Source organism: Pipistrellus hanaki (genome assembly GCF_964339955.1).
Source record: "Pipistrellus hanaki genome assembly, chromosome: 14".
Lineage (NCBI taxonomy): Eukaryota > Metazoa > Chordata > Mammalia > Chiroptera > Vespertilionidae > Pipistrellus > Pipistrellus hanaki.
In genome coordinates, this window is record NC_140516.1 from 47754433 (window position 1) to 47766787 (window position 12355).

A 12355-nucleotide genomic window follows, 5' to 3' on the forward strand; every position below is an offset into this window, starting at 1 on the left:
AAAACTCAAGATAGGCTATGCAACCCATCAATCACACCGAGGCCAGTTTCACCTGTTAGCGCCCACCCCCCACCCCCCCACCCCCCCCAATACTCCAGGATCCCAGTTCCTCCTCCAGCCGGATGAGGCAGCAGCACAAAGACCGCCCCCAGCTGACCTCCCAGGCCCGCTGACCTTCACCCCTCTGCGGGATGGCCATTGTCACGTCCCCACTTTGGGGCGACCAGTCAGGTGGTTAGCAGGTGAAGGCTGCCCCTAGTTCATTTCTGCCCCATCAGCTGCGGCCGCTATCCTACCTATCAGGGCTGTCTCTCCACACACAAGGCCCCTGGAACCTTCCCACCAGGTCAGTCTGAGCCCCCAAAAAGCACCCGAATCACCCCATTATCTGCAGGTTCCTCTTGCCAACTCCCCAGAACACCCCAAGTTCCCAAGCTCCCCGCTCTTTCTCACTACAGCCTGGCAGGAAAGCAAGGTGATGTGACGAATTCACACCAACCCCTGAGGAGCCTCTGTTTTCGGAGGAGCAGGCCAGGTGCTGCCCAGGCGCCCCTCAGGGCGGGCTTCCAGCCCGTGCAGGGGGCATCGGGGACCTCCCCCAGACCTCGTGTGCAAAATAAACCTCGTAAGAGGAAAAGGCTCCTCCCCGCCCCTCCCAGCACTGCCCCTTGGGCGAAAGGTGCATCCACTGCTCCCTCCACAGCTGCTTGGAGCCACCAGGGCACAGGGTCACCTCTGCAGAGGCAGAGAGAGTGGTCTGCCTTCAGGCCAAGGGGGACCCTGAAAACCCAGTCCTGCTCCTAGAAGAGGGGTCCCTTCCATTCAAAGACTGAACGTGGCCCAGGAACTTGGGGTTGCAGACCCAGAGGTCTCCAGGAGAGAGGGGTTTCCTGGACTCTCTGTTCCCTGAGATCCTACACCCCGAGCAAAGCTCCAGGCTGCCCCCACCCCCACCCACATCCTGCTCCTCACCATGTCCACCTCCTGCAGGGGGTCTGTGGCTCCCTGGTTGACTGGCTCCCCAGGTCAGAGCTGTGGGGGGGGCCCTGCCTCTTGCTCAGGACCCTTCCAGTGTAGACATCCAGACCCCAGCCCACAACTAGGAGGGACTGGATGGAACTGGGCGTGGAAGGGAGGAAGAGCCTCGGAGAAGTTGCTCTGCAGAAACACCTGACTCCTCCCCTAAGATCCATGTGGCCACCTGAGCGCTTCCTCATGGAGCAGGCCACCTGCTTCCAACTTAAAAAATAATAATAAAATACAGGGGAAAAACTCCCTGAAAATCTTCAGCATGCAAAGGTCCTACTTGTCTTTTTCTTTGGTCCCTCTTAGAGCTACAATAGTCTAAGGAAAGACAGTGGGGTCCGGGGGAGGGGGAGGTGTCCCCTTCTACCAAAATGAAATTGAAATTGACCAGAACTCAGTTCACCAGCATCCTCAAAATATCAGTCTCCTCTTTCCTGCTCTTTAGAAGCACACTGGGGCATCTGTAAGAAAGCAGGCAATCACACACCCTCACTCACACAGCTGTGCAGTGAGCGTCTGCTGGGGGCATGCGAGTCCAGGGGTTGCCAATGAATGCCCCCTCTGAACCTCCAGCCCTGCACCCAGACTTCGCCTCTGAATGTGGCACCAGGGTCGCCTGAGGCAGCAAAGACAAGTTCTCTGCTTCTCACAATCTACTTGCTCCATCAGCACCTGAACTCAGTCCCAAACTCTGGAAGGACACACATCACGTTGCTGACAGTGGCCACCGGGGGCAAGGGAGAGGAGCGTGAAGAGAGACCTTCTCTTTCCTTCTCCCTCGTTCTATAGTGCTTAAAACCGTGGTCGGCAAACTGCGGCTCGAGAGCCACATGCGGCTCTTTGGCCCCTTGAGTGTGGCTCTTCCACAAAATACCACAGCCTGGGCGAGTCTAATTTGAAGAAGTGGTGGTAGAAGAAGTTTAAAAAATGTGGCTCTCCAAAGAAATTTCAATCGTTGTGCTATTTATAGTTGGCTCTGTTGACCAATGAGTTTGCCAACCACTGGCTTAGAAAAACAAAACAACAACAATACAGAAACGAGATTACCTTCAGGCACTCCTTCCAACATCAGAATGGGCCCTGGCCCCAAGGGCAAAAGAAGACAGTTTTCAACACCAGGGCCCAGGCTCAGCAGGTGTCTGCTGGAGGCGGGGTCTGGGAGCACAGCACCGGGGGCCAGTGACTGACAGATGGCCCAGAACAGACTCGGGGATTCTGGAACTCTCTGCAGGGCTCGGCCACAGCTCAAACCCTCTCTCTGGTCTCCCCAGTGTTCTGACCTCAATGGCCATGAGCCTCCGTGTTTCCAGCCCATCTCTCCCTGGACTTACTTAACCCCCTGGGACTCCTGGCAGCGTCTCAGGGATGGGGAGAGGGCATGTGCCCACTTCAGGCTCACCCCGCTCAGGTGCCCTCCCTATGTGCTAAGCACAATGGTATGGACCTCATTCCAGCCACCCTGGGCGCTCTCCCGGGGCACACCAGGAACCTTCCCAGCACAGCAGTCACCTGACCAGCTTCTGAAAGACCATGTGTCACACACAGAGGTCAGTTCCTGGTCAATCTCTCCAATGCCTGCCCTGCCCGCCCCTCCCTCGGGCTCGGCCCCAGACGCAGCCAAGGTGGTCCCTACCCGCCCCCCCACTGCCACCTCATGCATCTCCCGCCTGCCCGCGCGCCTACCTGCAGATGTAGTTGGTCTTGCAGGAGTCCTGCAGGTTCAGGCAGTTGGGCTTCTCCCGCTCCTCGTAGGAGCACACGGGCACGATGGTCTGCCGCCGGCGCTCGGTGCAGGCGATGTCGCGGCAGGAGCAGAAGAGCATGCCGTAGCTGTGCTTGGCCGGCACCTTGTCGAAGAACTGCCGCAGGGCCTTGTGGCACTTGCGCCGGTTGCACACCTCGTTGGACATGCTGGTGGTGCAGGGGGTGATGTAGGCGGACCGGTACTTCTTGCACGTGTCGTCCAGGTTGCAGGCCTTGGCGGCGTCCAGGCAGTTGTTCCCCTTGGGGATGTGCTCCACTGCAGAGGGGAGAGCAAGGCGAGGCGGGCGTGAGCACCGTGCGGGGCGCGTGGCCGCTCCCCTGTAACGAAAGCACCTCCGGGCCGAGGCCGGTTTGGCTCAGTGGATAAAGGGTGGGTCTGCGGACAGAAAGGTCCCGGGTTCGATTCAGGTCAAGGGCATGTACATTGGTTGCGGGTACATCCCCAGAAAGGGGTGTGCAAGAGGCAGCTGGTCGATGTTTCTCTCTCATCTATGTTTCTAACTCTCTCTCTCTCCCTTCCTCTCTCTAAAAAAATCAATTATATAGATATATATGTAAATAAAAAAAGAAAGAAAGCACCTCCAGGCTCTCATGGGTACCTTGCATGTACCTGGCACTGCTCGGAGCTCTGACCGCCTGTGTGCTGGGAAGCTAATCGCTTAAAGAGTTCGGGACAGGGGCAAATAGCAAGCGTGCGAACGCTGGGGAGCCCACCGCGGAACGCCAGCTCCCAGCACTCCCTTCGCCGCTTAACTAGGAGGCCCTGAGCGAGGCCGGAGGAGCCGGCACACCTGCCCGATTGCACGTAAACAAGGCGAGAGGAGGAGACGTTCCCAACTCCTGGCTGGCAAACGGAAACCGGGATAAAAGAAGAAAGCAACAAATTATACACTTGTTCATTACACAGTATATAAAATGATATGCTGGATCTAAGTATAATTGCCATGCAATCCCCCAGGAACATAATTATGTAATAAATGCATATAGTGCATGCTAATTACTATATGATTACCGAGTAATTACGTGGTTATTTGAGCCCAGAAGACAAAATATTATGCTAGGCTCTCTAAACAGGAAGAAACACCAACTCCGGCGAAGCTGTATTTAAGTTCTAGCTCACAGGCCGTTGGAAGGAAACCAGAATAAATTACCTAAAAACGTGCAAGCCTCAATTACCACTTTCACGCACCGCCTCCAGAACGCGGGCTCCTCCGGCACTAAGGTTGCAGATGAGGAAAATCTGGCTAGGATTCTGGATGGAATGGCAATGGGCTTACACACCACAGGCCTTTGGAATCTCTCAGAATGAATGCCGCCTTCTTCCCAAGGCCTCTGCTGCCAGGCACCGGGGCTGCCCACCGCTGGGCTGCCCGCTGTGTGACCTGCAGAGTGAGCCTGGTGGAGGCAGGGCCCACCAGGGTGATGGCTGGTGGGCTGACAGAGCCAAGCCCAATGGGTAAAGTTGGAAGATGAGTGGACAGCCACCTGGTATGGCTCAGTGGTTAAGCATCAACCTGTGAACCAGGAGGTCACAGTTCGAGTCCCAGTCAGGGCACACACCCAGATTGCAGGCTTGATCCCCAGTAGGGGGCATGCCAGAGGCAGCCAATCAAAGATTCTCTCTCCTCATTGATGTTTCTATCTCTCCCTCTCCCTTCCTCCCTGAAATCAATAAAAATATATATTTTTAAAAAGATGAGTGGACAAGGGAAATTAAACTCAGTCACCATGATACCGGGGTTTCTATGGGGAGAGGATGTGGTGGGGAACGTTCCAGTGCCGAATTACAAGTTGGTCCATGGAAAATTGACACTAAGATGTAACAGCAGCCCCAGGAAACAGCAGGGGGGGCAGCACAGCACCACACAATTGTCAAATCTGACACCACCACCACCACCCCCATACACACACACAAGCTTGTTCGTGCTCAGGCCTCAGCCCTTCCTTGAATTCTGGCACCTTCTTTCATTCCCTCTATGATCCAGTCAACAAGGACCATAAAGGCATTTGGGAAGTTACAAGAGAATTGGCCACAGAAGAGAAAGATTCCAGGTGGGTTGGGTGGGTCTACGATGGAGCCCTGCATTTAGTGTGCATCTGAAGAGCACGTGGAATTTTAAGCAGCCTTAAAAAAGGAAATCCTGCTGTACGCGATACCAGAAACAAGCCTTGGGGACATTGCGCTGAGTGAAATAAGCCGGCCACAGAACAACAAGCACAGTGTGATTCCACTCGCATGAGGAATCTGAAACACTGAAGCTCACAGAAGCAGCGGGCAGAATGGTCGTTGCCAGAGGCTGGGCTGGGGGAAGGGGGAATGGAGAGTTATTATCGAAGAGGTATAAAATCTCAGCCCTGCAAGACCCGAGGATCTGCTGCATGACTTCATACGGATACTTAACAATCCTATACCGTTCACTTAAAAATCTGCGAAGAGAGTATATCTCACGTTAAATGTTCTTTCAATGAGAAAAGGTTCTAAGTAAGGGAACAAGGAAAGGACACACACAGCAAGCCCAACACTCATCTCCCTGTTGAACTGACAATGTGACTTGCTTTAAGAAACCCCAAAATGCAAAAACCTGAAAACTGAGGCGCACCCTGGCAGCACCAGCAGTTCTTTGCTATCCTCCGGGCTCCTGTCTCTGCCTGTGACATCCGATAGCAACCAGTGAATGTGGAAGGCAATAAACAACACAGCCCTCCCTTTCCAGGTGAGCCGTAAAGTGCAGGAGGCCAGCAGCTGTGTGGGCGTCCCCGGATGGTTTAACAAGCCCACCTGGGGCACGTTCCCCAAACTGGCTTCTCCCTGGATCCTCCGCTTTCACACGCAGGTCCTTAGGGCTGGAGGACTGAATATTCACCAGGCGCCCTGACAAGATAGATCACTAGGACCTGGGAGCCTTGGTGTCACTTCTAGCTGTTTCCTCTTTTGAGACTTCTCATGTCGTGCTGTTGGGCCCATGGGCAACAGTGATTTCTATTCTGTTTTTAAGAATATATTTTTATTGGTTTCCCAGAGGGAGGGAGAGGTAGAAACATCGATGATGAAAGAATCATTGATCGGCTGCTTCCTGCGTGCCCCTCACTGGGGACCAAGCCTGCAATCTGGGCGTGTGCCCTGACCAGGACTTGAACGGTGACCTCCTGGTTCATAGGTCAATGCTCATCACACCGGCCGGGTATATATTCTTAAAGGTCTACAGTTTGCTAGGAGATTTCTAAATTATGCATTTTCATTATAATCTAAAATAAGCTACTACAACCAAACTATACATAACCTAGATTGGCCTTATAAGGATGGATATTGGCACACAGTTTGCTGCATGCAATTTATACTGTGTACACGCTACTAAAAAGAAAAGAATAGAGGCACAGAGGTGACGTAAACACTTAAATGATGTAGCCAGTGACATCTGAATAAGCAGTTCATGTGCATTTAAATGGAGAAAATGGCAGATGAATTAAGTCATCGCATGGCGCCCAGTTAGATAGACCTGCCAACCCGAAAGAATTCATGCTGAAACAGGGTGCCACCCACTGAGTGTAAGCACCAATCTAGCTTCAGCAAACAATACCATCCCTTACATTAAGCTAATGTAATTAACTTGCACTTAATGGTTTTCAAAGTTTTGCACATCCTTAATTTGTGTGCATTGCTTTTATGGTTATATAACAGCGAAGAATAAGAACTTACAGGTTTTTGTTTAGAGATTTCAAATAGAATTGTAACAAAACTAGTAAAACGCAACAAATAAGGTTCGGAAAATGTGTTTCTCCTGAATGCAGCCCACATAATACACAGGTTTTAAAAAATTGGCCTGGAAGAAAGCTCCTCTCCAGCGTCTTCACAATGATTTTTTGGATATAACACAAGCAGCAGAATAAAAAATGAGCAAGTAGGATTACAGCCAACCGAAAAGCTTCTGCACAGCAAAGAAAACCATCAACAAAAGGAAAAGGCAAACAAATGGAGAAATTATTTGCAAATGATGTATCTGGCAGGGGTTAATATCCAAAATATATAAATTCATATAATTCAATAGCAAAAAACAAACCAAACCCAACAACAAATATCAACAACTAAACAAAACAAACAAACAAACAAAAAAAACCATCCTATAATAAATAAAAGGCAAATATGGAAAATGTTTCCTGTGGAGTTCAACTGGGAGACCGAGAGTTCCATTGCTTGCTATGATGTGCATTGACCGCCAGGGGGTGGTGTGGAACATGGCAGGCAACCAGTGAGGGCAGGGTGCTGAGGGAGGGAGCAAGGGAAGTAGGAGGTGGGGAGACTGAGAAGCGGGGAACCTGATAGGCCCGGATTGCCAGCCAGGCTTGGAGACACTACCAGTGCATGAATTTTGTGCACTAGGCCTCTAGTTTTTAAAAAAAAAAGTGGGAAAAGGAACTGAATAGATATTATCCAAAGAAGATAGTAACATGGCCAAAAGGTACATGTAAAGGTGTTCAACGTCACTAATCATTAGGGAAATAAAAATCAAAACCACAATAAGATACCACCTCACACTTATAAAGATGGCTATCATTAATAAAGCAACAAACAAGTGTTGGTGAGGATGTGGAGAGAAAGAGAAGCCTCCTGCACTGTTGGTGGGACAGCATGCTGATGCAGCCACTATGGAAAACAGAAGGAAGGCTCCTCAAAAATTGAAAGTAGAGCTACTTATGACTCAGCTATTCTACTCTGGGTATTTACCAAAATAAAATGAAAACACTAACTCCAAAAGAGCTGTGTACCCCCTGTGTTCACTGTGGTATTATTTACAATAGCCAAACCATGGGAACGACTTAAGAATCTGTCAACAAATGAATGGATCAAGAAGATGCATCTAGGTAAATACACAATAATATACTACTCAGCCGTCGAAAAAGAAGAAAACCCTGTCATTTGTGACAACATGGATGGACCTCAAGGGCATTATGCTAAGTGAAATAAGTCAGAAAGACACAAATACTATATCATCTCACTTATATGTGGAATCTATAAATAAATAAATAAATCTCAAAGAGAAAACATATCACATTTGTGGTTACCAGAGGCTGGAGAAGAGGGTGGGGGAATCGGGTAAAAGTGGTCCAAATGATCAGATAACCCCATTATCAGATAATAACTCATGAGAGTGTAATCTACAACATGATGGCTGCAGTTACTACTTCCCTGTGGTTTTTGTGAAACAGCCCATGTACTCATCAATGGGAAAACGGCTAAACTGTGGTCTATCAACACAATGAAATACTACCCAGAAACAAGAACAGATGACCTATGGATACACCCAATAACATGGATGAATCTCAAAAACACTGCACTGAGTGAAAGAAAAAAGCCTTAACACAAAATAGTACAAAAGTGAACACTGTAAGATTCTAGGTATGTGATATTCTAGAATGGGCAAAACTACTTTATTCTGGGGGAAAAATCAGAAGAGGGGTCGGTTCTAAGGGGCGGAGGTGGGGATTGGCTGGAAACAGGCAGGAGGGAACATTCCAGAGTGATGGCAATGTTCTCTATCTTGACAGACGTTTCGGGCACAACTCAGCATGGTACACTTAATTTTGTACATACATAACATATGCCTCATAAGGGGAAAAATTACCAAATAACGAAAACTAATTGAAGACATGTATGCATTTAGGAGAGGTATATTGACGTCAGCATTGTAAAAACCGAACGGTTGATAGATGGACACAAAGATGGAAGGATGGATACTTACAAAGCAATTACCTTCACATTTAGTGATAGAATCCAGGGGATGGGTTCACTGCAAAATTTTTTCCGCTTTGCTGTATGATTGAAAATATTCAAATAAAATATTGGGGGGGGGGGGGGAATAGATTCATGTCTATCCTATCTTTTTGATAAAGGTTTCACACACAGAAAATGTGAAAAACAACTCATAGCCTCTATCCCCTTCTCCCTTCTACATCTCCTCACAAAATCACCTCCAACTCTCTCTCAGGTAAAGCTGCGATTCCTGCTGTCATGAATTAAAATTAAATACTCCTGGAATCAGAGGACATAGAAACTGGAGTTGAGTTTTCCCTTGGTAAGATCGATCCCCCCTACATATTAAAATGATCCCCCGGCGCCCCATAACGCAGCCTGGATCACTTGAGGCAGAGGGAGGGACGCCCAGAATGAGCCGGTGAGGCCACCTGAGCCAGGCCCCGCTCTGCAGCAGCGCACAGGGCACCGAGGGGCAGGCGGTGCCAGTGCTTTAGGGTCTGGGCGCCAGCGCCTCCTCGCCTGTGCCTGCTAGGAAGGCTTCTGAACAGCTCTGCCATAACTCAGAGTGCCGCTCCCCCACAGCTCCCTTTAGAGCTCCCTCTCCCTCCACCGCTAATCTCTCCCTCCATCTGCTGTTACTCGTTCTTTAACTCAGTAGAGCGGCTGGGATGCTGTCTGAATGGGAAGGAGTCTCAGCACGCAGGCTGGGGACCAGAAACACTTTTTCCGGCGCCTTCCTACGGAGAAAGCCGTTTCGCCAGCGTTTCCTTTCCAAGTTAGGCACGGCCACTTCCTTACTTCGCAGGGGACCTACTGCTTCCTCTACCATCGATCTCTGCCTCCCTGGCTGTGATCGCACCAGATGTGACTCGTTTCCCGCCTTCCTGGGTGAGGGAGGTGTAACCTTCCTAAGGACGGGAGGGCCAGCGCCCAGACCACAGGGCGAGAGGGGGCAGATGCCAAAGAAGGAGCAGTGAAGGAGGCATCAGGGGGATTAAATGTGATCCAAAGAGCCAGAGAGTCTTCGTACAGGCCACTTTGCTTTCCTCCCCGGTGGGCCTCAGTTTCCCCATTTGTAGGATGATATATCTAAGGTCCTGTCAAGCCTCAAGCTGCTTTGATTTGATGGTTATCCTATTAAAAAAAAATGCCTTTTTCTGATCATACCATCAGGTGTTTAGGACCGACCTTGATGATGAGGGACAGAATAGAACGTAAAACCCAGCACTGGGAGGCAGGCGCCAGCCTCTCAGCTGTTTGCTGCTCCGGAGAGTCAGTACACGGCCCAGCGCTCTCACCGCGGACCTGCCGGCAGAGCCGACGTGCAAAAGGCCCTTCCAGCACAGGGAGACGCGGCGGTGTCAGGATGAATTATTCGCCGGGAGAAGCGTTGGCATTCTAAATTCCTCTGGAGCGAGGAGCTGCCTTTACCCCGAGTACAATCCTCACACTGTCCCGAATCAAAGAGGCTATCGCTGAGGCTGGCAGCCTCCCATTATTGACACTTAGAGAACGCCCGTTATTGGCAACCGCTGGGCCGGCGCGCCCGCCTACCCGGTGCAGGAGACACAGATGCAAGCAACCAGAAACCCCCTCCTTTAGACGATGAGGGGACGTAACACAGGACACACGTGAAAATGCGCATGGTCTGCATGAAGCAGGAAGTTCAAAGGCACGGGGAGAGAACCGTGTTTACAAATGCCAATTCCCGGGCATCCCTCTGCCCTGCTCCTGAGGGCGGCAGAATGGAATCCACAACCGGTTTCCTTTTCCTCTGACGTGATGAATGACGATGTTCCCATAACTACCGCTCTTCTCCCAGCAGGCTCCCTCCAACATGCTATCCCACAAACAAAAACGGGCTCCCCAGATCCTCACGGGGGAAGAGCAGGCTGGTCTTCCGATGGCACACCTGATCACACGGGTTGTGACCCTTGTGCGGTCATCAATCCTTCCAGAGCTGGGTCTTTTCCAGCTGGGGGGCTAGAAACTGCATTTAAAACCCACGTGCCGGCTCTTGGGAGCGCGTTCTGTCCTTCACACACCGTGTCAGACATACCGTATTACAGGGTGATGCATTCCCCCCTCGCTCTACTTGTCTGCAGCTTCCATGGCTACATGATGCCTCAAGCCGTACCCAAGTCTGCTCCAGGGTTCCCAGGGCCTGACTAAATCTGAGTACTTGTGAATTTGGAAAGATTTCCTTCTTTTTTAAAAAAAAATATATATATATTTTATTGATTTTTTACAGAGAGGAAGGGAGAGAGACAGTTAGAAACATCGGTCAGCTGCCTCTTGCACACCCCCTACTGGGGATGTGCCTGCAACCAAGGTTCATGCCCTTGACCGGAATTGAACCTAGGACCTTTCAGTCCTCAGGCTGACGCTCTACCCACTGAACCAAACTGGTTTCGGCGGAAATAATTCTTTCATCTGGCGAAGACAGGGCCCGGTGTGAAGCACAAGTCACAGGCTCACCGCACGCTGACGCACCCCAAGCTCACCCGTGAGCATGTCCTTTCTCAGAGCTCCCTGTGGCCCTCCTCGCCATCCGTATCCTAAAGATTAGACGCCGCCTATCCGGGGGTGCGAGTCGCATGCTTGTTGCTGCGCGGTGATTAATAGTGCTGTCTCAGCAAACGGGATCATTACATTTTTAATTAACCTTTCCCACCTCCTCCATCTTCGCTTTTCTGTTAGACATCAGTTCTCTGAAGTTCTCGACTTGTTTATGGTTCATCCTTTTTGCAACAAAGGAATGAAAATTGACAGCAGGTGATGCAGGAGCTGGGGCCCAGGTAAGACGCCCGGTGAGGCGTGGCGCCCCATTGCATGTCGGATATGGAGACAGGCGCTCAGGACGTAGTGGCTGGGTGCCCACCTCATTTTTGTTTTGGCAGCTTAGCGTTATTTAATGGCTTTGGCTACCAGGAAACTGGCTTCTTTTTTTTTTTTTTTTTTAGAAAAAAAATCTCTTTCAAGCTAATTATAATTACTGTGTATAAATCATACAATGATCAATTATAAAAAAATCTCGGGTTCATAAATATTTAACTTAGCATTCAACTCCACGCCGCGGGAGTGCCTGAAATTCTCAGCCCTTCTCTTTGCAAACAACTGCTTTATTACCGTTCCGATGCCAATTACCCAAAACTGAGCCCAGCCTGCCTGGCAGCACGCTCTGGCGCATGTTTGGGCATCGCGCCTTTTCCTGTATGAAGACGGCGTGACTCGGTTGTTTCTCCAACACCCAGGCCTCTCATTAAGAAGGTATTTGACCAAATCTATCACCATCTTTTCATTCCTCAAGCATGGAGAGGCACGATCCTGATATTAGGCATCAAACACTCACTGGAATATATTGTTATCTAATCTGAGATGGAGTCGGAGATAATTGAGGTCAGATTTGTTTGGAAAATGCGTGGTGACATGTGCAAACGCTGATGCAAAGAGGAAATGATCTTTCACGAGGACTGGAGCAAAAACAGCTAAATATTTTTCAGCCAAACCATAAAGCCGTAATTGGATTTCAATTTAGTAATAGTCGGCCTAAGACAGGCCATTTTTTAATAATCTAATTATGCTCGGGGCCTACCCCAGGACTCGGCGACTGCTTCAGAACTAGTAATTGTACTCAATCCTGTTGCATCTTCAAGCATGAAATTTGCTATTACATCTAGGACTGGCTCTCCGTGATGAGGTGTGTTTTTTTTCCCCCTCAACCTTAGATAATCTTTATAACATCCACCAATGCTTACACCTTTAATTTCCTACACTCGAAAGCTTTTAATGGCTTTTGCTGGACCGGAACAC

The 12355-nt window shown here is 49.8% G+C and overlaps 1 protein-coding gene across 2 annotated transcripts in view; it reads right to left on the minus strand.

Annotated features, from left to right (window-relative positions):
- The window catches only part of GFRA1 (GDNF family receptor alpha 1), a 177601-nt gene that overhangs the window by 48377 nt on the left and 116869 nt on the right, over positions 1-12355 (minus strand). For both annotated transcript variants that reach the window (XM_084903606.1, XM_084903605.1), the window contains one exon: positions 2710-3046. In XM_084903606.1, coding sequence (XP_084759732.1) covers positions 2710-3046 — 337 coding nt within the window. The remainder of the gene's footprint in view (positions 1-2709; positions 3047-12355) is intronic.